General features: G+C 34.1%; 2 protein-coding genes across 5 annotated transcripts; both read left to right on the forward strand.

Moving 5' to 3' along the window:
- Positions 1-1,235: 1,235 nt before the first annotated feature.
- LOC138332007 (cytochrome P450 4A24-like) lies at positions 1,236-9,604 on the forward strand. 2 transcript variants are annotated; one of them, XM_069279922.1, is made up of 13 exons: positions 1,236-1,408; positions 3,017-3,200; positions 3,547-3,748; positions 4,089-4,216; positions 4,627-4,751; positions 4,977-5,039; positions 5,495-5,618; positions 5,871-6,003; positions 6,492-6,615; positions 7,018-7,213; positions 7,711-7,787; positions 8,229-8,294; positions 8,971-9,604. In XM_069279922.1, the coding sequence occupies exons 2-13, from the start codon at positions 3,039-3,041 to the stop codon at positions 9,068-9,070; spliced, it is 1,500 nt and encodes a 499-aa protein (XP_069136023.1). In that variant the 5' UTR covers positions 1,236-1,408; positions 3,017-3,038; the 3' UTR covers positions 9,071-9,604. The 2 variants fall into 2 exon arrangements, with proteins under 2 accessions (XP_069136023.1, XP_069136024.1); XM_069279923.1 differs by lacking the exon at positions 1,236-1,408 and adding an exon at positions 2,489-2,600.
- Positions 9,605-9,612: 8 nt separating this feature from the next.
- On the forward strand, positions 9,613-22,883 carry LOC138332006 (cytochrome P450 4F6-like). 3 transcript variants are annotated; one of them, XM_069279920.1, is made up of 13 exons: positions 9,613-11,127; positions 11,928-12,100; positions 12,672-12,873; positions 15,601-15,728; positions 16,443-16,567; positions 16,963-17,025; positions 17,602-17,725; positions 18,554-18,686; positions 19,591-19,714; positions 20,657-20,852; positions 21,931-22,007; positions 22,407-22,472; positions 22,744-22,883. In XM_069279920.1, exons 2-13 carry the CDS (start codon positions 11,936-11,938, stop codon positions 22,859-22,861), a joined length of 1,521 nt encoding a protein of 506 aa, XP_069136021.1. In that variant the 5' UTR covers positions 9,613-11,127; positions 11,928-11,935; the 3' UTR covers positions 22,862-22,883. The 3 variants fall into 3 exon arrangements, with proteins under 3 accessions (XP_069136021.1, XP_069136020.1, XP_069136019.1); XM_069279919.1 differs by having other exon boundaries at positions 9,613-11,030; XM_069279918.1 differs by having other exon boundaries at positions 9,613-12,100.
- The last annotated feature ends 3,848 nt before the right edge of the window (positions 22,884-26,731 follow it).

The following is a 26,731-nucleotide window of genomic DNA, read 5'->3' on the forward strand; positions in this document are numbered from 1 at the left end:
TGTCAAATCTGGCACTATCGTATGCCAATCACAAATAATATTTAACAGCAATACCTAACTTTTCCGACATCATTTCAAATCCGACACTGTTCTATATTCCCGTGAACAACAATATTCAACAGCAATAACTTACTTTTCCGACACCCTGCGTATTCAGAGGAAACACGGCATATAACTGCAGACAATGCAATGTTTATAAATATAAAAAGAGTTCAGTAAGTTTAAAATGCAGATAACACTCTTGGAAAGCACATGTATAGATTTTATAAAGAAATATTACCTTTACATACATGTACGTTATTAGGATATCGGACTCCAAAATATCACAAAAAATACCACATAACCACACATACCACAAAGACGATAACTGTGACCAAGCTGATAGTGCGTACCGCTGTTACTATCAAGATAGTACAAGTTGCCTTATGTATTTGTCTTTGGTCAACTGCGGTCACTTGCCTTGAACTTCATTACATACAGATAAAATAGCGCAGGATATACGGCAGTGTCAACATTGCTTTATTTTTCTGGCTTGATGTAGCTTTCATAGCGGATTATTTCTACTAGATAAGGAAGTCCTCATTAATTCATACACACGCCTGTTATATACTTACTATGGTTACTTAGCTTGCTAAATAGTTACACTTTGTAATTGATAAGCCTTTGAGTATTGTCATTGGTTGATTGGACATAATGTCCAGGGATTACAGCTACAATCATTTAAGGATAACATTCTATATATACGAGAGTTGTGTGTATGTTTTGTGAGACTGCAGTGTATTTGCGATGTGTCTTGTTGCAATTTTTATAGCACTATCTCGCTGAAGCATGCCAACAAAGACACACATCAACTCACCCAAACAAGGTCATATTTACTCTATGTATGTTAATCCGCACGTATGTTTTATATTTGAAAACAAATTGTTAGTAAGTTCAAAAAAAATATTGGAGCTATTTTAGTAGCAAAAACAGTCTTTTAATCGGAATATTATAAATCAGTGTGCGATCAGTAAATCAGTGTTTAAACACCAAGTTTTCGAGATACAAACACAACGTGGATAAATTACAATTAGCCTTTGATTAGTTCCAACTATAAGTGACCATGCTTGGCGTCACAAAATTCACGTCAAATTTTAACGTACTTTGCCATCGCCGTTTTGGTATATCAAAACCGACGTATTGGCATTTAATAAACCAGTATGCGTGCTACATATGTATATACACACTTTGTATACATAACCTACTTGTACTGACCATTACACTGTACATCGATAAAGACCGCCAAAGAGTCGAAGTGTGTAAAGTGTCTCTAATTCCTAATAATTGATTTCTGACTGAACAACTGCGTGGCAGCATTAAGCGAGTGAAGACAACTAACAGGTGCGCCGAGTTTTACGATTAAGTGAAGGTGATTTCAGCTTATTATTGTTCCGAAGGAGAAAAGGTAACATATGATACACATATAAGTAGGTATAGGATAAAATAACAGGGCTATGGCTTCACTGATAGTTAGTACATGTAAAAGTATGTATAGGATAAAATAACAGGGGTATGGCTTCACTGATAGTTAGTACATGTAAAAGTATGTATAGGATAAAATAACAGGGGTATGGCTTCACTGATAGTTAGTACATGTATGTGGTTATACTGTGGTGAATGCTATATCGTCATCACACCACGACCATTGTACATTTTATCTACTGGTAATCAGCTGCTCACGACCTAGATTATGAACCTGAATTATTGACAAACAGTCGACCTTTCGCCCTTATCAGGTCTGTGCAAATGAGATCATGTTCTGTCACTCAGAATCTATACCGTATAAAGTATCATTAATATGTGTCTAGCGATGAATGTATAGACTCGACATATTTAGAAATAAGGTAATAGAATTGCTCAAGACACACCGTCGTTGTCACAACGTATTAGTCTGGCCCTACAGTATTATTGACAGCAAGTTTATTGATACTTTAGAAAAGTAGATCTTTTCAATACAGTTATTTAAAATCCCGACAATGTCAACCCATTGAAACGGACATCGCTCTTATTCAGTAGAGAGTGTGGTTTTGAAGTGTGCATATACGCTAGTATACACTCTTACTATATACAACGTAGACGAAAATCTTACAACTCTCGAAAAGTAATCGCACAACAGTCCGAGGCACGTGCATTATTCGCACGTGTATTCCCGCATGCAGCAGCCATCTCGCATTCAGGAAATGGTCGTCCCTAAAGTAGGCCAGGGTAGAAAATGGTCCCCGGTCACGTGCATTTATAAAATTTAAAGCGGCATATTAAAAAACGGTTACGATATTAAGATGTGAACACGAAAATGAGCTACGCTAAACGTTTAAAATATGTCCCAATAGCCCTGTAGAATCTCGAAATGGAGTAAAACGAACGATACTACCAGCAGAAACAAAACTAGACAGGAGAGTGGCTCAAGTATTATAACCACTGTGATATCTTATCAATTTAGACGCGGGGATATAGGGGGCGGACCGCTATCAATAGTGGCCTACTCTAATGTTGTATTTTAGGTAATGTTTGTTTAAATCTGTACATCGTAACTGAAGTTAATGAAACCAACCTTCATTGTGGTGAGTATCAATCTGTATTATATCGCTTAGTGCTAAACTGATGTAACACGTTTGAACTATCGAAATTGGTAGTAATAATTAATCATTACGTATACGTGGGTAAATATTAACACGACGTAGTGGAGATATGCGGGAGGGGAGAGGATATACAGCTAGGGGACAGACGTAATGGAGAGAGGGACGGATGGAGAAAGGATATGCAGCTAGGGGACAGACGGTATGGGATATAGTGAGAGGACGGTCAGATGAATGGTCGAGTGCTCTGACCAATACTTGTTATCAGATCAGATTTGTCGTCACGACTAACTCTGACCTCATTACTTTAAATAGATAGGATGTCATACTGGTCAAGCAGTGAATAATGTTTACAATCTAATCAATAACGGATATTTGTGTATATATATTTTACATTCTAGTGCCTGAACTCCATAAACCATCATGGATGCCTACTTGGTAATCACTGGTACACTGCTAGCGGCCATATGTATATGGAAGGCCTTTGCTGTTATAAAGAAATACAAAACCTACATCAAACTATACTCCGAGAAGAATGTCCAATCGGTCGGCAAATTTCATCCAATATGGGGCCATCTTCATTTGGTATGTGATGCATTCATTAACAATTAATAGTTACTGTTAAAGCTGCTTCAGCTGTAATTTAAAATAACATTATGACCAGTATGCGGGCCGGCATAAGATAAAATCTAAATTAATCCTTAAATAAACGACCACTTTTCACATGCAAAGGTCGTAATATTTATATCATGATCTCAGACGAAATTGTCTTGTATGTTCAAGTCACGGAATTTATGAAATTGCACGTTATTCCTTTCTATATAAATTGAATCTGGAGGGTGTCAAGACCCCTGTATTATCTTAAATTGAAGGTAAGAAAATAATCTAGTTACTTTCTTAATACAACATATTCATTATCTATCTTGTTTAGATTGAACATATCGATGGATTTACGGAAATCTGCTTCAAATTAATTCGAGAAACAAAAGCTCGGGTAATATCCTTCTGGATAATGTTCATGTTCCCACTGATCTTTGTCTGCCACCCTGAAACAGCGAAGGTCGTCCTCAAGTCTTCGGAGCCCAAGTCTAAACGTGTAGGAGGAGCTTACTATCCACTGCTGGACTGGTTAGGTAGGTTTCAGCCAGCATTTGCTACTCATGATATTTCTGAAACGTAACCAAATTATTAGCAGTGCTTATTGATAAGTTTCCGGTGGTTTGAACAGATGTATGTTTCTGAATTCCATCCTTTTGTTTCATATTTACGAACATTGATGATTTTGCGGTAGTTTGACAGTATGATAAGGCTGAGTATGAAAAAATGGCAAATGTGAGCATGGTGGGGGTTAAATGGTAGAGACAAGGTGAATGGCTGATATCACAAAAAGGTTAAAACAGCGAAGAAAAAACAGTTAAAGCTGTTAAAAGTTTTGATAAAAATAATAATGATTGTTTTGTGTTGCAACATTAGGTGACGGGTTACTGATCAGTGATGGTAAGAAGTGGGAGAGGAACAGACGACTGTTGACGCCCGCCTTCCACTTCGATGTACTCAAACCATATGTATCCATCTATAATAAAGTCTTTGACATCTTCTTGGTAAGAGTCATATGGATTGTTAAATCCTTACTTTATATGAAGGCAACTTAAATCTATATTCTTTATTGTGAGATCGCCTATACCCTATATCTGTAAAAAAACATTTATTTGTCTTTTTCGATAAACTTTGATAGGCATCCAACTTCAAAGATTTTATGTCATGGGGGAAAACCTATTACACCATTGAATAATTTGCATGAAGGCCTACGTAAGAAATTTAGCTTTGTGCATTTTTCATACATCATGAAATTCTTTGAAAACACAAACAAACAGGAAAAGTTACAAGCAAATACAAGCTGTCCTTTGCAACTTAACATCGATAAATGTCATAAAATGTTGTTAAATTTGAATCAAAATATAATTAGTTTTAATTATAACTTAGTTATGAATCAATTTCACCTGTTTTAAAGGACAAATTAGAAAAAGCGACAACTGGCAATAAAAGTATAGAGATATATGAGATGATCGGTCTAGCAACGCTTGATACCATGCTACGATGTTCTGTGTCTTACGAAGGGAGAGTTCAGGAACAGGGGTAGGTACATGTAACTCGAAAATTCGACCTGATTTTAGTATTGAAATCAAACGATTGTAGTGCCAAAACATGCACAAATTTATTTAAGTTGTCCGTATTTTTTGCGATGGTAACAGCGTTGTTAACAATGTACCATATACATATAGTTATACATGACATTTATTCTCCAAAAAAAATTTTCTGCGTGTACTCTTAACATTTTTGAATATCTGCTTTATGTTACAGTTCAAACCATCCATACGTTGACGCAGTACGAAGACTTACATACATATCACAGGAAAGACTACTGTAAGTAACGTATAACGGAATCTATGCTATATATTAGGTCAAATATTTTTAAGTGTACAGGATTGAAGACAACACTAAAATGACATAATTACAAAACTATAACGATACATTAGTTTTGTGCTTTAAATATTAAATTTTCAAATACAGATTTACGCTTATAATCTCTAGGAAATATTACTCAGACACTTTTGAGAAATTGATATAAGGATATTGAATTATGGCTGGTGAATACAAGACTACCATGGTACTGAACATCCAACATCTTTCTTGAGCGCGCAATGCCAATGATATTTTGTCACTTTTGCAGAATACAATATATTTATAACAGATTGCGTGAGTGAATTTGGATTTGTAGTGTGTAATACAAAATTAATATGAAGTGAAATTCTAATTCTGATCCATTCATTATGCAACATGTTACGTTATTTTGCATTTTATTTCGTTTGGGCTTGTAGGCGTCCCTGGTTAATGTTCGATTTTACATTTTACTTGTCACCCCTCGGAAGGGAATATTCCAAGCATGCAAAATATGTGCATAATTTCGACGAAAAGGTCATACGCGAAAGAAGGCAATCACTGGTATGTATTCTAAATGGAATTAGAAAAAGACATAATCACAAAGCTAAAAGTTTACTTTCTTATACAACAATAAATAAATACATGCATAAATAAATAAATGAATTATAAATAAATAAATAAATAAATAACGTTTAATTAAAAATAGATATAAAAAAGTCAACAATGATTTTGAAGTGGTGCGACAGCTTCTCTGTGCCTCAGTAATTAGAACGATACAGATATTCCTCACGAGTTATTGTCTGATTAACATAGGCGGCTGACCCATCCATTCTCAAAAAGAGACACCTGGACTTTCTCGATATCTTGTTGACAGCCCGGGACGAGCAGGGCATTGGGCTTACTGATATTGAGGTCAGGGACGAGGTAGACACCTTTTTGTTCGAGGGTATGTTCTACAGTGTACTGACTTCCGCCCATTTTATTGTCATCGTGGTGAAATGTTTTATACGTATGGCATGTTCAAGTAACACTTCCTGATGAGTGTTTGAAAATGATGTTGATGTTTCCTTAATTGAATGATTAAGATTTTGCTAGAGTTGATGCACATTCAAAGGAACAACAAACTATTTTGCTGCAAAATTTTATCTATAAAACTGATATCCAATATATTGTTTGTTTTTTAGTAATAAAGCATTTTAGAATAAAACATCTATGAAATAACGAATGCCGGCATTGGAATATAATTGCAATCCATATTGAAAGTCGTCGTAGAATACATGTATAAATTACTATGACGATGAATGTGGTGGATGATAGAATATAAGACCAAAATCAACTAAATCCATACATTGTAGCAAATTATTTACGATTTGGTTTATCCTCCCAAAGTTATACTTTTTCGCTAAATGTTTAAACCTTGATTTTAATGTTCAGGCCACGACACAACAGCTTCCTCAATAGGATGGGCGATCTACGCCTTAGCAAGTCACCCTGAGGAACAGCAGAAAGTCTACGAAGAAGTTCAGAGTGTTTTAGGAGACAAAGAAAATGTGGAATGGTTAGTTGTCAATGACATATCATATCTGTATTAGCTATTGCCAAGTTATAGTTATGATTTTCATAGTTTAAACTTTGCTAGACAAATATTCTATTTTATCAAGATGATATCAATGAAAGATGTGAAAACGCCTGGTGATTATTCCTCTTGTGTAAAAATGTATCTATATGTGTATATATATATTGATGGAGGACTGAAAATTGTCCATGTTTTACGAACAAGTTTTGTTATCGCAGCATAAAAATTGCTTGACATTGCAATAAAACGTATATCATCGCCGCTATATAAGTTCTGTGCATAAAACAAAAACTTCTAGAGTTTGATATCACTTAGATAATTCTTATTCTTATATTCAGTTATAATTGGATCAGAAAATTAAACAGCTTTTTGTATTTTATTCAGGTCTGATATTCAAACCTTTACAAGGCTATCACTTTTCATCAAGGAAACAATGAGAATGTACTCACCCGTCCCTATGATTGCTAGAGTGACCACGCGCGAGATGAACCTTGGCGACGTCACACTTCCGGTTAATACAGAAGTAACGATTATGATAAACGTTTTAAACCATCATCGCGAAATTTGGGACAAGCCAGAGGTAGGCAGTGTGAATACATCTATTACACAATGTCGATTTTATTTATCTGTAGAGCAATTAATTAAACTGCTCTTTAACTCGATCTTGAAAAACTCGAACAACCGACATAATTCGAAGTATTTTGTTTATTCCAACCCGTATATTTATGTCCGTTTACTTTAAAGCATGACTCCAACTTCGAGTTAACGAGATGTCACTGTGATACGTTTTAATAAGTAGTTAACTGGAACCTTAATTAATATATGCAAATATATAAGTATTTTCACACAATCTTTACCTTTCACTTTATAATACTATTATCATATAAAAGATGTAAATCCTGAAAGACGATATCCTATACGAAGAAACTAAAGTTTTATAAAATAACCCTTTAATCTGTTGTAAGATTGTTTAAAACCTGAAATAGCACTGTATATGCATCATCCGCTTTAGAACATAAATATACCGATGTTACTGAAAAAACCTACATTTGAAATATTTTACATGATGTTTTTCAGGAGTTCAGACCTGACCGGTTTGCTACTGAATCGACTAGAGATCCGTACAGTTACGTGCCATTTTCAGCTGGGCCAAGGTAGGTATTATACTGTTATTGATATACCTTATTTTACAAAACTTGATTTGAAAGTTTTCACATCCTATAGACGGCTATGTTGAATTAACAACAATTAATATTTCATTGATAAAAGAAAACTAATTTTAAAATAGCTACTGAACCATTTATCGGTAACCAACCGATAAACGCTTTAGAAGTATAGCACGTACATTTAAGTGGCGTGCTATGATAGAAATTAATCCCGTTAGGCCCGTTAGTTTTGTAAACGTAATTAATACAGTTAATACAATTAAACACAGATATGGAAGTACAAAGGTGTTACCGCTCAGGATGTTAAAAACCTGTTGGATTAGCAATAGACCATCTAACGAAATACATTTAACTAAATACAATGTAGATTATGGAACTTTGAGGTGTATCGTTGTAATATAAACATTTTAATTTTTCTTCCTGCAACAGAAATTGTATTGGCCAGCATTTTGCCCTGGATGAACAAAAAGTTGCTCTTGCAAGATTGGTACAACGGTAAGTTATACGCTATACATGTGAAAGATTTGATAAAATAATTACACAAAAGATAAACAGATATTTAAGTGAATAGTCGGGCAAAGGAAAGCTAAAGTCTATAAAATGGTGTTGATGTATTCAGTATAAATTCTTAGGGTAAATAAAAATAAAATTTCCCATCAAAATCGCTCTGCATGCGAATTAATTAATTTATATTATAGGAATCCTAAAACGTCCTACCGGCTAGCTATGTCTGTGTTGACATTCTAAACGCAGCCTCGCTTTCAGAATTTATTCTTAGAACTGTGCTAATTTTACATAATTTCAATGGTCAAAATCGAACACAGTAACGTTAGCAGAACTTGACCGTCATTTTGATATATAATGACGTTTGGAAGGCTTATGAACGCATTTGAACTGGTTTTCATTAATCGACTATTCCCTTCAAGTGCATTTGATATATGAAATTACCGAACATTTGTTTCGTTCTTCTGTGACTCTGCCGTGATAGGATGTGCCAAATATATTGATAACAAGCTTAAGTGTTTACTGAAACTTATCTATTGTATTTGAAAAGAAATATGTAATTATGTTCTCAGATAATATGATTTTGAAATTGTTCCATGAAACACATTCTAAGATAGAAACAAAATATCATCCGTTTTTTTCTTTATCACTTAAATATTCGTTTCAGATTCAAAATACTCCCGGATCCAGACAATGTTCCGATTCCTACAAATGAAGTTGTCACACGTTCTAAAAATGGAATTCATGTAAGACTTGAAAAGCGTTAAGTCGTGTCAATGTTTAACCCATAGCATTTGTACCAAAATAAAATACTTCATGATAAAGTGATTATTCAAGTGAATTACCAGTGAATTCTTCTTGCGTTTGGACTTTTACCAGTATGATACACTGATATGAATTCTTCTCTTTTCATTGTATAACGTATGAAGACATCACAATTGGTTGTAAATGACATTGTATTTTTTCTCAAATACTGATTTTTATTCAATTGACATGCCTTTCAAAGTAGAACTAAAATGATTTTTTTTCTATTCTTCTTTTTCTCTGGTTCATGTTTACCGCTGTTACAAATTGTCATGATTTCTGATCAACTGCACTCAAAATTTTATGTTATATTTTTGTCTAAGTGTCTTTTACACGCGAGTTTTTTTAGTAGGTTTATATTTCAATTTTTCAAACTTAACGTATTGTTCTATGTATGAGTTACATTACTGCTAATAATTCCATGTATATGATGGATATGAATGCACTGTAAATACCATATAACGTCATCATGTAATACAAAGATGATTAACAGGGCGAAATATAACGTCATCATGTAATACAAAGATGATTAACAGGGCGAAATATTTATTCTTTATTGTTATTTCTTATTACCGATATTCTTTCGACATAAGTTACAACGCGTCTGCACTATAAAATTAATGTTTTTATGCAGCATATGCTTTATGTGTGTTAGATGAAAACACACATGCAGAAATCGGTGACAAAATAAGAAATGAACTGCATGTAGATCATAACTTGTCTTCATGTTTTGATGGTATGATCTCATTTAACATCACTGTAGACGTAAATACAATGATCAAAATGCTGATTATTTTTAGAGTTAAATAACTTTTTAAAAGTTTTCTTGACTCGTCAGTATGAACATGACATAAAACATGACATTAAAATAAGATTGTGACCTATTTTTATCTATTTTATTAATTATAATTATTCCTAATACTATTACCGTTAACAAATGAGAATACATATTGAATGTGTATACCAAAGACGATAATCATGTTTAAGTTTGAATGAAAAATGAATAAAAGTAATCTTTTAGATTTTGTGTTTGTCTTTATATTAACATTATGTTAAAGGCCCACTACCGTTCCGGAGCAAAATTTAAATGTTTCTAAAATTCACTAATAACATTATCTATCGATGACTTAAGATGAGATAATAATATACAGCTTACGCAAGATATCAAGCTGCGTAATGTATGACAACAGTTGGGTTTCATTTCGCTGTTTTGCCTTCTGGCGCAGTGATAATCAATTACCGCGCGGTATTAGAGACGACGGCGGGAAAACATAAAACGACCCGCGTCATGAAAATTAACATTATGTTTATTTGAATTAAATTGTTCAAAAGGTGATTATAAGTGTATGGTTAACGGTAAGTTGATAACTTTTGCGACTCTATAAAATCATCGATCTCGTTTTACATTCCCATTTTAAAAATAAAAGCCGTTTCGGAAAGGTAGTGGCCCTTTAATCAACTTATGCTAAAAATGAAAACACACACTAGGTAATTACAAAGTAAGAAGTAAGTTTCACAAAATTTACACTGATTTTAATTTTAAACCTCACATTAAAAACCGTCCTTTATTATCTAGAATATATTTAGACAGTGCTTTAAAGCTGACAATGCAGTGATTAGTTTGAAGTTCATGTGTATATATAGCACAGAAAAATCACACCATACCTGACCACTTGTGATCTTTGCACTTGCTTACTATTGGTATATAATACATACCAGAAACACCTCAAAGCTACTGACTTTTCATAACGTGGAAACAATTACTGGGGTATAATTACGCGATGTCTTGTCCAGAACTGGATACCGGTCTTTTCAAATCGATAACATGACAGAAGCAGGGACTTGTGTATCGATAACATGTTTACACGTCCGAGTTTGTGTTTGACAGCTGATCTCTACTACGTCTGAACACAAGTACACAAGGTATGTTTGAGTAACGTCTTACTATGTATCCTATCTGACTTGTACTACATATATGGAAGGAAATAAGGATATTACACAGGCACACTAATATAAAAAGGTAATATGGCGATTAAGCACATGGGGTTTTCATAGGTAAATATATTTTTAGGATTCATGTTTTATATGAATAAACGAAACGAAAATCATCATTTTTTGTATTGTAACTCTATAGTTTGCTATAGGATATATAATATTACTCTGTATAAATATGCAATTATATCCGTATTTTGAGCATTTTTTTATATATTTTTAGAAGTTATTTATATCAATTCTCTGTTATACTAAAGCAAATTGATTCTCCACATGCTAATGTATTTTCTTAATTTATAGATATTTGATTTACCGATTTGCATTTTTGACAGTATTTGGGGGTAAATCCAACATTTTTATTAAGTGATAGAAAGGAATATCGTATAATGTTTGAATGTTGTTTTAACAATGTTTTTTTCACTCTCTCTTCCCACAAATCACGACCCGTCATCGTACAGATTCAGCTGACTGCCGTCCGTATGATTGTCATTATCAAATGGATGTTGCTACATAATATTGCGAATGAACAAATGATGACTATGAAGACGGAGTCGTATTAAAATTGTATTTCATTGTTAGATAATGTAACATTTTACACTTACAACACAAAACATTTACAGGTTCAAGCTATCAACTTTCTTAGAAAATCACGCTGGTAAATCAAGCGGTGCATCTCGAGTCGGAGACCGGGGCTCGAACCTGACACCTTCGAGTGCAAGCGGGAGTGCTTTAACGATTGAATTGAGCTACTTGGTCGCCGACGATCGACCTCACCAAATCCAAAATTCTAATTACTTTACAAATTCTCCTTTATTTTACGAATTTCAGACTTAGGAATGATGGATGTTGTCTCACTGGCCATAGTTTCTCTCCTGATCTGTGTTGTACTGTGGAAATGCATTGCAATCATCAAAACATACATGATCTATATTAAGATATATAATTCTGAGAAGTTCCTGTCCATAGGGAAGTTCCATCCGATCTGGGGGCATCTTCATTTGGTAAATATTGATTATATTTCATATATATATATTTATCAGCTCTGCAGTTTTGGTGGCATTAAGGAGGTCAAAGATATGTCCCATTTAACAAATGTAAAAACAAGTTTTATTAATAATTTTGTCGCTTTTCCTCGACTGATTTTGTTTCAATGATAAGACGATTTTATTTACTAATAGAGTTAGCGTGTATCCTAATGGTAAAGTAATATCGTAAGTTCAGTAATTTGATACTGACAGGAGAACTGTTTTAAATTAACGAATTTATATTTTACAAAATAATGTGAATGCAGAAAAAATTTAAATATCTTTTTTTTGTAGACTAGTCATGACTCGTGACTATGGTAAATGCGTAAATGATCGAAGTTGCTAAAAAAATTCTTAATTTAACCCAAAAGCTTCATGCTTTTGAACTAATTGCAAAGATTAGATTTTACTTGTACATGAATAAGCTATACTAATGGTAAAAGAAAACTTTCAATTTATAAGGTAAAAATTAGATTAAATCAAGCTTGCATGATTTTTTATTCTATCAAATAATTGATACCATATTTTCATTTCGGATCCCAATTAGATTCCAGAGTTTTCCGATTACGTACGTTTAGTCCGGAGGGGAATCCAAGACACTGGTAAAAGGATCACCGGCGTTTGGATGTTGTTTGCCTTTCCTATCCTCACAACATGTCACCCGGAGACTGCCAAGGTTTTATTGAAGTCATCCGAACCCAAACCAAAGAGATTCGGAGAAGCCTATTATACCATCACTCCATGGCTCGGTAAGGATTATATCACATTATTCGTCTGATAACCGGTGACTTCAGTAAATAATGACGTGACGCCAGAATTCTAAGACGTGATGAAAAAATGGCGTCCTCCACTAGATCTTTGCGTCACATTTATTACCTTTGTTTAGCTTGCATACAATTTGATTTTTGATACAAACTATACCTCTATGTTTAATAAGCATTACCATAATTTTGCTTTATCAGACTTTATTTGAAAAAATATAATATTCTATCATATGGAGATACAAATGTACCGTATATTCGGTATATTTCGCGTAGATGGTATTTTCGCGATTTTGCGGGTATTGCTATAACCGCAAAACCTGATCCGCGAGAATTATATATATTCTCAACAGCGAATAGTAAGATTTTAAAACGGCTGAAATTTGGTTTTCTCGTTATTTTTATTGTTTTTATAATTAAAATCTCAAAAAAATTGACCAGTGTAAGTAACCCGCTATTCGGTATCTGTATATTTCTCATACCTATGGGTGTAATACTGATTTATCTCTCATACCTATGGTTGTGATCCTTGTTTATCTCTTATACCTATGGGTCTAATACTGGTTTATCTCTCATACCTACTGCTCTAATACTGGTTTCATCTCTCATACCTACTGGTTTAATACTGGTTTATCTCTCATACCTACAGGCCTAAAACTGGTTTATCTCTCATACCTACGGGTTAATACTGGTTTATCTCTCATACCTAGGTAAATGTTATCTCATACCTGGTTTACTGTTTATCTCTCATACCTAGGTGTAATACTGGTTTATCTCTCATACCTAGGGTGTAATACTGATTTATCTCTCATACCTACGGGTGTAATACTGATTTATCTCTCATACCTCATGGGCCTAAAACTGGTTTATCTCTCATACCTATGGGTGTAATACTGATTTATCTCTCATACCTATGGGTGTAATACTGATTTATCTCTCATACCTATGGGTGTAATACTGGTTTATCTCTCATACCTATGGGTGTAATACTGATTTATCTTTCACACCTATGGGTGTAATACTGATTTATCTCTCATACCTACATGTCTAATACTGGTTTATCTCTCATACCTATGGGTTTAATACTGATTTATCTCTCATACCTATGGGTGTAATACTGATTTATCTCTCACACCTTCAGGTCTAAAACTAGTTTAGACCTCATACCTATGGGTCCTATACTGGTTTATCTCTCATACCTATGGGTGTAATACTGATTTATCTCTCATACCTATGGGTCTAATACTGATTTATCTTTCACACCTATGGGTGTAATACTGATTTATCTCTCATACCTACATGTCTAATACTGGTTTATCTCTCATACCTATGGGTTTAATACTGATTTATCTCTCATACCTATGGGTGTAATAATACTGATTTAATACTGATTTATCTCTCATACCTACTGGTCTAATACTGATTTATCTCTCATACCTATGGGTGTAATACTGATTTATCTCTCATACCTATGGGTGTAATACTGATTTATCTCTCATACCTACGGGTCTAATACTGATTTATCTCTCATACCTATGGGTTTAATACTGATTTATCTCTCACTACCTATGGGTGTAATACTGATTTATCTCTCATACCTACATGTCACTGTTTATCTCTCATACCTACGGGTGTAATACTGATTTATCTTCAACCTATTACTATTTATCTCTCATACCTTCAGGTATAAAACTAGCTTATCTCTCATACCTATGGGTGTAATACTGATTTATCTCTCACACCTACGGGTGTAACACTGATTTATCTCTCATACCTTCAGGTATAAAACTAGTTTATCTCTCATACATATGGGTCCTATACTGGTTTATCTCTCATACCTACTGGTAAAGTACTGATTTATCTCTCATACCTATGGGTGTAATACTGATTTATCTCTCATACCTACGGGTGTCATACTGATTTATCTCTCATACCTTCAGATATAAAACTAGCTTATCTCTCATACCTATGGGTGTAATACTGATTTATCTCCGTACCTACTGGTCTAATACTGATTTATCTCTCATACCTATGGGTGTAATTCTGATTTTTCTCTAACACCTATGGGTGTAGTACTGGTTTATCTCTCATACCAAATGTCTAATACTGGTTTATCTCTCATACATATGGGTGTAATACCGATTTATCTCTCATACCTATGGGTGTAATACTGATTTATCTCTCATACCTATAGGTGTAGTACTGGTTTATCTCTCATACCTACATGTCTTATACTGCTTTATCTCTCATATCTATGGGTGTAATACTGATTTATCTCTCATACCTATAGATGTAGTACTGGTTTATCTCTCATACCTACATGCCTATACTGGTTTATCTCTCATATCTATGGGTGTAATACTGGTTTATGCCATGCAATTAACTGCTGAGGCTGTATTACATAGCTATTCTGTTTTAATCACTGCGTCAATTAAATTACATTCTTCTCTTTGAATTTCAACTATGTTCAGAAACTATGCTGTTTTTACTATAAAGCACACAAACAACGGAGATTGCCTTAATTAAAATATCACGTAATTTTCATTGATGGAGAATTGATTTGCGGTTTTCTGTGAACTTATTTATCCCTTTCCCTAATGTCCACATATGAAATAGTCTTTTAATAGTTATTCAAATACTCAATGTATTGGTTTTACGTTATCTATCTAATCAGATAACACTATGGCAGCTAATATGAATTTGCGTTCGTTATAGGTGACGGGTTAGTGATTAGTAATGGCCGTAAATGGGAGAGGAACCGACGTCTACTCACACCGGCCTTCCACTTCGACATATTAAAGTCCTATGTAGATCTGTATAACGAAGTTTTCGATATATTTCTGGTAAGGATTTGTAGTAGTTATGCAGCATTTACAACTTCAAACAATTGTGTTGACATATATCGAAGGAATTTGACATTGGTTATATTTATATGTCTTCTCATTTCAAAACCGTGGTACGCGTTACAAACTAGCCCGAGATACTCTTGCCCTGACATCAGACTTAGACATTATGTTACAAAGGCCTAGACATCTTTCTGTCATAATGTCTTAAGTCTGGTGTCAGGGCCAGAGTATCTCGGGCTAGTCACAAACATTCATAAATATACACAGTTTTCATTATAGCATTATATATTATATTATTTATAAAATATTTACCTAAAATATGTGATGAAATATTATTGTTGCAATAAAAATTTAGAAATATGCTATGATGCTTCATCATGAACATAATCAAATGCTTTATAAAATAGCCGAAATTGGTAGAAATAAACGATTTTATACTTTCTCACTTAAAGTAAAATTATAACTACCAGTATGTAACATAGAGGTTTCTAGATCCCAAAACGACATTAATAAATTACAATTTACCGTCGATTAGTCCCACATTCCGATAATTATGACCTCACAAAATTTACGTCAAAAGATGACGTCAGAGTCACAGGAAGGTGAGTCTAATTGATGGTAAATTGTACTTTACTAACGTCGATTTGGGATTTCGAAACAACGGTATTAGTGTAACAATACATTTTGTTAACGAACTAGTATTGTATGCAGAATAATATGGCAAAGAAAACATCGGACGGAAAGAGTGTTGAAGTTCAAGAACCGTTTATTCTTGCCGCTCTGGATATCATGCTGAGGTCTGCGTTTTCTTACGATTCAAACGTACAGGAACAAAGGTATAGTAGCCCATAGGATCGTTTTAATAGCGTTACTATTTTGTATATGCCGTATTTGCATTTTATAGAGTTATTTTATGGGAAGGTATTGTGTGTTTGCAAACATAAGGTAATACTTTTGAGGGAAAGCAACTTGAGTTTCACTCACAAAAGAATGACGCCACAATTTAATGGATACCTACCCGCAAGGAAGGTAACGCTGTGATTTGCAAATACGGAATAGAGGTTGCTAAGATAGATTTTTAACCACACTATACAGTCATATTATATTTCAACTATGTATCTGTATGCATCTAGAGCAATCGAAAACGTCGTCTGAAATTCAAGCAAATAACAATTTTCGAATATTATTGCTCATAATAACTTCCATTTATTAGTTTGAATTTTATTTTCAGTGAAGAGAATCCTTACGTGGAAGGTGTGAGGCGTCTGACGTATCTAACAACATACAGAGCCTTGTAAGTAATGTGAAATAGTGTGTACAGTACTTTGTAAAGAATATAATGCTTTGGATGTTTTAAGTATCTCCGTAAAACTTCTTTTGTCAACATGTCAATCTGCAATCACAATACATTTGTATTTCAATTGTATGATCTACCCCATCCTCGATATTCCAGGGGTTCCGATCACTTACGATCTCTACACCCCTGGACTATCTCATAGTAAAACTGGAGGCAATAGAATAGAACAGGTAACTTAGTCATTTGATGTACATCAAAAGAGCCGTATAACGCTACACTGCGGTTGACTCTGTGGCTTTGATGTTAGGCGTCGCTCTCTCTGTAGTCTTCAAATGAAATACTTGCTAGCCTGTGATTGGTCAAATGTTTTTCGCTGAGCTGCCTTCAATTTCACTATGAGATAGTCCAGGGGTGCAGAGATCGTAAGTGATCGGAAGCCCTGGAGTATCGAGGATGGATCTACCCTAATGATATGTCAATTTCCAAATAGATAACTAATGAAGAAAAGATAAAATGCAACACCATCTACTTAAAATGATCATTTCATATATAGTTTTTCTCTCGAATAAACAGGAGGCCATGGCTGTATCCAGATATTCTATTCAAAATGTCAGCAGCTGGAAAAGAGTATTTCTCACATACTAAATACATACACGAGTTTGATGAGGAAGTCATCAGGGATCGTAAGGCTTCACTGGTATGTGTCTATGTGGTTTTTATAAAACATAAATATTGAGTGTTGTATTACATGGTAACCTTTGCAATACATTCTTGTGACGTCACTGCGTCACGAAAGTGACGTTACGAAAATCTGATTGGTAGCATTTAACGTCATTTTAAATTGCTCCACCGATGACAAATTTCCTTTATCAAAAACAGGAGCAGGCGATTAAGTATTTTCTTCAGTTTCAAAAGTTACTTATTACACACCATTAACACCATTGCAAACGTTTTAGCTTTTAATTTTACTTTAAGATGAAAATATCAATAATAATCGAACAGATTCGATGGCACTATGTCCTATATGGAATGATTACGCATGTACCAAAAGCAAAATAAATCATTTTAAATTACTTTTTGTGTTAATAAGACATGTATATGCACTATTAAAAACCAATTATTGCTCAAATGATGGGTGTCATTTATGCTCTGTTGGGGGTGGAGCATCAATAAGAAAGTATGCTGGCTTTATTACAAAGAAACCAAACAAATAGATTTGCATAAAAAATATCACGTATTTTCCATGATAAGTCGAGGTTGTCTTCAAACCTTTCTCAAAATGTCGGATTATAATAATTGTAAAATCGAAATAAAAATGTTGAGGTGTAAGTGCAAAATACTTTTTTTGTGGATATATGAAGGATAGGGATATTTTATCCGAGGGATCATAAAATGTAAACCTGCGGGAAGCCTCACGTTTACACTATCGTGTGACTCTCTGATAGAATATCCCCTTCTTTCATATCCACACATGAAGGAGATTTATAATACTTAATATACTTATTTGTCAATATTTTAATTCAAGGTATCAAATTCTTCGAAACCAAATAAAGAGCGGTTAGACTTCCTGGACATCCTGCTGACCGCTCGAGATGAGAACGGTGCAGGACTGACCGACCGTGAGGTCAGGGACGAAGTAGACACATTCCTTTTCGCTGGTTAGTTATCATTATTAACTGTTCCTGCGTTTTATTAATAATCTCTTATTTTGGTGGAAAGGATTAAATCAGTGTTACGTGATATAAAGAAAATAAGAAACAATAAAAAGATGCAGCTGAATAATATTATCATGGTGGCCGGTTAGGGCCACCTCGCAATCTCGCAACTTGGAAGTCGAGGTTGCGAGATAATGAGGTGGTCCTAACCGGCCACCATAGATTATTGGCAATGCTAAAAGTATCCTTTACTCGTATATTCCATTCCTCTATTTCCTCTTTTCTAATCTTTCGGTAACGAAAAAGACTATATACATGTAATCGACTCACATGGTATAAGTATGTAGTGTATTGACTATGTTGCCCCATACGTTATGTGCTTACAGTAATCTTAAAGGGAATTAAAAATAAAATATAGTACTATGAATGTGTCAATTCGTGTATTTGGGGGGTAGGGATGGTTTCTTTAGTACATACATGTGTTTGTAATCAATGAATTCAGTCTTTTGCATATTACAGAGTTAGCTCCCTTGCAGGTAGGTATCGATTGTTACGTCATTATTTTGTGAGCGCAATTCACGTCGTTTTCTCCGAAAAGCATGACGTTACGCTCACAGCTCACAAGATGATGTTACAATCAATACTTACCCGCAAGGATAGATAACTCAATTTATACAGAATATATCTCGTTATGTACCATACATTTCTAAATGCAATATATGCGATTTTTTTTATTAAAAAAACCCCACGTGTACTTGGATAATTTCTAAGAGTCTCAAATAGCCAATTTCAACACAATTTGACATGTATATTAAGAACACTTAATTCTTGGTTTTTGTCCCATGTTCTGTACTTAGATATTTGACTGTATACTGAGTTAAAAAGAACTGTCCATGTAACATTACAGGACACGACACGACTTCCGCTGCCCTTGGCTGGGCTACATATCTGCTTTCTCAGAATCAGGAAGAACAGAGGAGAGTTTACGACGAGGTGATAGAAGTGGTGGGAGAAAAACACGATATAGAATGGTGAGTTGAAAAAACCATCATTGGGAACTGGTAATCCGTCTTTATATACTACACAGTAACCTCCCTTGCGGGTTGGTATCCATTGTGACGTCATTATTTTGTGAGCGAAATTCACGTCGTTTTCTCTGAAAAATATGATGTTACACCCGTAAACACGTGACGTCACAATCAATACCAACCCGCAAGGGTAGTTAACTCTTTAATATGCAAATACAGAATAAATAGACGAGGTGTTGTGAGAAGTGTGAGAAAACACATGACATAGAACGGTGAGTCGAACAAACCGTCATTGGGAACTGGTATGAAAAGAAAAACATGACATAGAAAGGTAAATCATTTTGAATCGGTATTAATAGATGAAGAAGGAAGTAGGGATTAAAATTATAGTCTTTTTCACCAGTGGCATATGCTGTGAATCAAAAGCGGGCTATGTGATAATAATTTAACGACAAATTATGTTAAAAGATATATTGGTGCATCTTATCTACGCTCATACATGTGTATGTTGAAATTCAGAAGTGTTTAGATTACCAAAATTATTATCCAAACATAGATTTGGAATAATAAAACATTTGTGTATTATAAAATCGATAGTAACTTAAATATTGAACAATAACAGATTTTTTTTTGTATATTAAAACACATCGAATTAGCTCCACGTGAAATTATACCTGCGCGTGCTCTATATTGATTATAAAAATAGGATTTAAAATTAAAATTATTAGGATATTATAAGAAACATATTATAGAAATACTGACAGTTTTTCTCGGGACATTTTGATAATCAGAACGGTACTAGTCATCAAAATATCATATGGAAAACTTTTGTAAAAAACTGACCTTAGATGCCGGTATCACAATTACTGTACTGCCATCTTTTTCGGATAAAAGCCTTTATCAGCAAATGTGACATTTTATGACATGGTCGTTTTCTCATTCAAGGTCAGATATACAAGCACTACAGCGAGTATCCCTATTTATCAAGGAATCATTACGGATGTACACTCCGGTTCCTCTGATCTCCAGGGTAACCACACACGAGACAGAATTAGACGGACTTATAATCCCACCCAACAACCAAGTTACCATTCTAATTGACGCCATGAACCACAGAGAGGATGTGTGGACAGATCCAGAGGTACAAATGTAACGTCAGAATCGTTACGTTGTGATCCATATATTCTGTATTTGCATATTATTTCTCCTTGCGGGTCAGTATTGATTGTGACGTCATATGTTTGCGAGCGTATGTTTGCGAGCGTAACGTCAATTTTTTTCGGAGAAAACGACGTGAATTGCGACAACAAAGTAATGAGGTTACAATTGTTACCCATCCGCTAGGTAGCTAGTTCTGTACTAAGCAAAGACGGCATAGTTAAAGATAGGATATATATTGCTTCTTCGTGAATAATTATCATATTTCATCGAGTAGGGTGGAAACTTTGATATTTTTCACGGAGACGAGTGGTGCTTCGCACTCGTAAAAATATCAAAGTTTCTACTCTACGGGATTAAACATAATTATTGCTCATCATAAGGGAATATTATGATAATTACAATTTTATGCCTTTGCCTAGGTCTATATTCGGCCTACTGATATAAGTACTGTATTTCAATCTGCCACGATACATATGTACTAACTCAATTTAAATCGTTACCTAAAATTAAGTTATTTCCAAACATTGGACACAAATTAATATGAAATAATCAAATGCAACACATTTGTGTTCCAACAAATATTAGGAACGATGTACGTTATATCATATTTCTGGTTTATTATTTCAAAAAAGGTATTCTCGCTAAAACGATATTTTCACAGTAAATGTTGTGTTCAAATGGTGGTCAATATGGAAAGAAAATATCAAAATTTATATTTTCACTTCGTTCAAAGAATATGAATATATTTTCATCACACAACTTCATATTTTACTACAAAAAATGTAATAAATCGGCATATTCTTTGTGATTTATGTCATTATCTATGATTTATGACTTGACATTCTATGTTGGATTATTGTAAATGTTGGCTTAGAAATTACTCAAAATGTAGGTCATTGTTGTCATGTGATCGAAAGTTTCTTGAATTTCTGTTCATTTCACATTAGATTTCTTGAAACTTGTTTCGAAGGTTTTAGTTTTTTTCTTAACAAAGCTCGTAAATTAGACAAAACCTTTGAATTATTTACGGTTTGCACATTTCTTTTTATCCTCTTAAGGTATTTCGCCCTGACCGGTTTCTGGACGATTCCATAAGAGACCCATACAGTTTTGTACCGTTTTCAGCTGGGCCAAGGTATGGACGCTTGTCAAGTGTACTTCTTTATGCATTTATTGCAAATCCATAAACAAAACAATGTGGTGTCAATTTCGACAAAAAAAGTAGGGAAACAGCTGAAATATAAAAGTTTAATGTTTAATATTAGCCAGCTTTAATTAATGTGTATCTTAATTAACATTTAAAACGTCAGCCTAAAACAAGTTACTGTGAATCGCCTATATTCCACGAGTATTTGATTACGCGATCTTAACTGTTCAGTTTTATTCGCGAATACAAAATTTCGCGATTTCTTTATCTGAAAATGACTTACTTACTTATTGAAATGAGTATTTATTAATGCATTTGTTATGCTTTTTTATCATATGTCTGTGTATAATTATGATATATTGTTTTGTATTTTCTACCTATTAATAGAAACTGCATTGGCCAAAATTTTGCCATGAATGAGATGAAAGTTGCGCTAGCAAAGTTAGTTAAAAGGTAGAGTATTTATATCAATGACGTCAGTTGGTAAAGATTAAGTTCGGCATTAATAATTTAGCTATGAAGTCTGTGATATTAAGCATATAAAATAACACTTTGATTTCTGTTTAATTACAATCTTTTTCTATGGCATTTAAACTGACATGCAATTGAAATTAAAAAAACGATAATTAAGTATCGAATTTCAGAAACGGGCTATTAACTTATTATACATATAAGTAAGTCATGTCCATGTTGTATCAAAAGTGGTTATCTTTTATTTCCAAAGATTCCGTATCATGCCAGATAATGAACACACGCCAGAAGTTTCATACGAAGGGATACAGAGGTCAAATTCTGGGATTTGGGTTAGATTAGAACAGAGAAACGCACAGAAGGGATCTTGAAAATTACTTTATTTAAAATATTACTTTATCAAATTATCCTGATGTCATTAATTCAAGATTATCCATTTGACGCAACATTACGTGTTATTGTTGTTTTTCATAGAATTTGGAAAATGTAACATATTAATGTTTTATATTTATATATTACACTCTAGCTGATGTAAATCATTGCTTTGAATTATTGCCACTTTTTTAAAAGAAATGTTTACATTTGAAATCGTATGGAAATGCTAAATCACTCATTGGTAATTAAACTTTATCAAACAATGTTGGATTTTTTTTTCCTTGTTTTCTTTGCACTTTAAAGAATGTGACGATTGTGAGATGTTTCAGTTTAATTTGATTCGTAACGTCCTACTAGACACATCTCGTTTTGCCCGACACTGACTACCGACACAGACACCGATAAGAACTTCGAGGGGTTGTCTCGAAAGTCAAATTTCATCAAATGATAATTTTATACTTAAATTGAGTTTTCTATTTACAAATTCTAGTATTCAGGTGTTTTTTTTTATATTTTTGTAAATATATGACAATAATTTGCATAATCAAAATACCACATGTGAATATACATCCAGGTAAAAGTGTCCAATATACATCCAGGTAAACATCCAGGTAAAACTGTCCAAAAGGAAAATTTAAATCATCTTGATTTATCTGATGCTTTACATTTTTATAAAGACAACACACATTCTATGTATAAAATGACAATGTATTATCTCAGAAGCACTATGTGCTTAAAACTGTTACATGTGCGACTATAAGCATGCACTCTAACGCAATAAATGCATTAAAGGTGAGTACAGTATAAATTAAGCAGAAAATTCCTTTATTTGTCGGAACATCGTAAACACTTGGCCACACCGGTTTCAGTCTAGTCCCTCATTACGTGTACTTCTTCGCGAAAATATCACGTCAATTTCACGCTGTTGAACGCAAAAAATAAAAGTTTCATGTGAAACTAAATGTAAGGGGCCGCACGGGCGAGTGATTAAGATGTCTCGACATATTACCACAAAACCCCTAGGTCGACAGTTCGAATCCCACATGGATCAGTTCTGAGGTACTGGCCGCTGGCCTGTGTTTTATCTTTGGGTGATCCGGCTTTCCTCCACTAAAAAACCTGACGCATCCTTACATGACCCTGGCTGTTAATATGATGTTAAACTAATGAAACCAAAACCTAACACATAAGTGTTAACTTGTTTATTTCAAGGCCCAAGGGTTTGTGACTTTGTTATCTTGACTCGTATTACGAGTAAATTTCCGCTTTCCATATATAGCGTATTTCATGCATTCATTATGATAGCTAAAGGCACGAACATCGTATTTTAAAGCCATTTTCCTTAAATTCATCATTAAAACAATACTACATGATACAGAAGGCGTACAATATTTCATGAAAGCAGACATACAATCTTATATACACAATGCTCAGGAAACTTGCAAAGGTTACCGGGACATCGTTGTCACCCAAGTAAGTACATAATATATAATGAACTATTTTAAAAATGTCGAATTTATTTCCCGATTTCTCGAAACAAACTCTAGACAAAAACGGACTTCAAGGTACACTACCTTTCCGAAAAAGTTTTTGATTTTTATAATGTGAATTTGATGTTGTGCCAGAAAAAACCTTAGGTTAACACATGAAAAAATAGCTCAAATAGACATGTGTAACATTGAGGACAATCCCTTTTACCACTGTACAGAATTTTGATAAGACCATGTTTAGATTAGAATAATCTTCTCTTTCATACAATCAGTTATTGAATATTCGATGTTGATGACACATAATTATGTACTTGATAGTAAAAGACAATAATCGTTCATATCTGTCTATCATATAAGCAAATTTATCGCCATATTTATATCTAGACTTAATTGATTTTTCGTTGATTAGATTATGAATTTACACATCCATGCGTAAATAGATATTTCTTTAGTTCATTCTTCAAACTTAAACAAGAAATGAGTAATTGCCTGCACGATATCAAGGGAGATTCAAAGCTAGCATGTGCACAAATTCGCATGAGAGAACCAGAAATTGTTCAAACCACTTTCCCCGAGCTGGATGATATAAAACAAAGGGGAAACCCGATACTTTCACTTGTAATTGCAAGTGACTATAAATTAGTGAGAAGAAAAGCTAAATCAATGTTTGCAAAACATATAGCGGTTGTAAATTACATCATGCATATACGGCATATTAAAGCGTGGAACGTCTTTCAGTTAGCATTCATATTCAATAAGAATGCCAACTGGACAAAGGCAAAATTCATGAGGCGCTTCATGTTGGATTTGCCTCTGTCCAGTTGGCATTCATATTGGCTATAAATGCCAAATGAAAGACGTTCAATACTTATATTTACATTTGGTTACAGTTTTATGTTGACATACCAAGGGATTTGCGTCCATCATGAATTAATCTTTCGTTATCGTCAAGGATGGAACATCCGTTTGAACAGCCGTTTTCCGTGATCGTGATCACGAGAATTGTGACGTCACAATGATAATGACGTTATAATAAGCGATTGAAATTCATAACTTATATGACTGCTAACTTCGCTTGGTAAAGTGACATATTGCAGAGAAAATGTAAATATAGGAAAGTAGTTTAACCATCACATATATCGTATGGTCATATTGTATACTTAACACTGAACATAGAATAAAGACTCGTGTGGAGACAAAATGTTCAACTGTTGTAATTGTGCCAAAACATGGAGGGTTGTGTAAATGTACTGAACTTTGAAATTGATTGGAACGCCTCCATCTATGCCATATTTTCGTGACTTAATTTACAACCGTCATTTGCAAGAAATAGTCAAAAGGAATCGATGTATATGCTTTTGTAAAGTCATTAAGGAGTCAATGTAGTGATACCCCAGGTTAGGCCCAATGCATACACGCTTTTTATCACCTCAGTTATGTTCAATTTCATCTACAATGTAAGAAGTGATAGGCATCCAAATATCACTATCTTAAACGGGGGCTAATCACTTCGAAAGAGTTTACTGTAATTAAAATGATAATATCTAAAAAAAAAATTCTTTCAGGGTTTTTTTCTACACAGCATTACTTCTGACAATGCCGATCGTTGTGATGCACTATACGTTGGAATCTAACCCAATCACTAACACGCCCAGAAAAGTTTTAGCTTATATCATGCAAATCCAAAAACGACTACAGTCTGTATATGTAAATGGTATAGAACCTGTAAGTGCGCCTGATGAATCCACCACAGGTAACAGACAAATACATATACATTATTACAACCCACCGCCCTATCTAAGAAGATATAATGTAGTTCAGAGATGTCCTAAAAACTGCTCCATGTCCTATGGAAATGGACCGGATTATTATGATAAGGATGCTGTGATATTCCATCGTCCTCTTCCGCACTCTTCGCCAGTAAAGAAGAGACCTGGGCAAATATGGGTTTTGGTTTGCAGAGAGCCGATGGCATATTACCCTAATCTCCGGGCGTGGAATAGCCTCTTTAATTGGACAGTTACCTACCGCAGGGACTCAGATATACCCAATTTGTATTGCCGCTTTGAAAAAAACCTCAACCATTCCACACGTATTTCTAACATGACATCAAAATTTAGTCGTGTCATTGACACAAACCGTTCTTCAAAGCGTAGGAAAAGGTTTGCGCTGTCAGCTTGGTTTGTGTCACATTGTCTGACGCATGGTAGAAGGGAAGATTACGTCGACTTACTGCAGAAATCACATCCTGTGGACGTATACGGAAAGTGTAGGCACGCAGTACCTTTGAACCGTACCGAAGGTTTCGCATTGTTGGATGAGAAATATAAATTCTACTTATCGTTTGAAAATTCTCTTTGTAAAGACTATGTAACA

This window comes from Argopecten irradians, chromosome 9, assembly GCF_041381155.1.
Source record: "Argopecten irradians isolate NY chromosome 9, Ai_NY, whole genome shotgun sequence".
Taxonomy (NCBI): Eukaryota; Metazoa; Mollusca; class Bivalvia; order Pectinida; family Pectinidae; genus Argopecten; species Argopecten irradians.

Coding starts and splice junctions, on each gene's coding strand:
- LOC138332006 (XM_069279918.1), top strand. CDS start 11,936: ATGATGGATGTTGTCTCACTGGCCATAGTTTCTCTCCTGATCTGTGTT. Junction 12,101..12,671: donor TCTGGGGGCATCTTCATTTG/GTAAATATTGAT, acceptor GATCCCAATTAG/ATTCCAGAGTTTTCCGATTA. Junction 15,729..16,442: donor AAGTTTTCGATATATTTCTG/GTAAGGATTTGT, acceptor TATTGTATGCAG/AATAATATGGCAAAGAAAAC.
- LOC138332007 (XM_069279922.1), top strand. CDS start 3,039: ATGGATGCCTACTTGGTAATCACTGGTACACTGCTAGCGGCCATATGT. Junction 4,752..4,976: donor GGGAGAGTTCAGGAACAGGG/GTAGGTACATGT, acceptor TTTATGTTACAG/TTCAAACCATCCATACGTTG. Junction 6,616..7,017: donor GACAAAGAAAATGTGGAATG/GTTAGTTGTCAA, acceptor TATTTTATTCAG/GTCTGATATTCAAACCTTTA.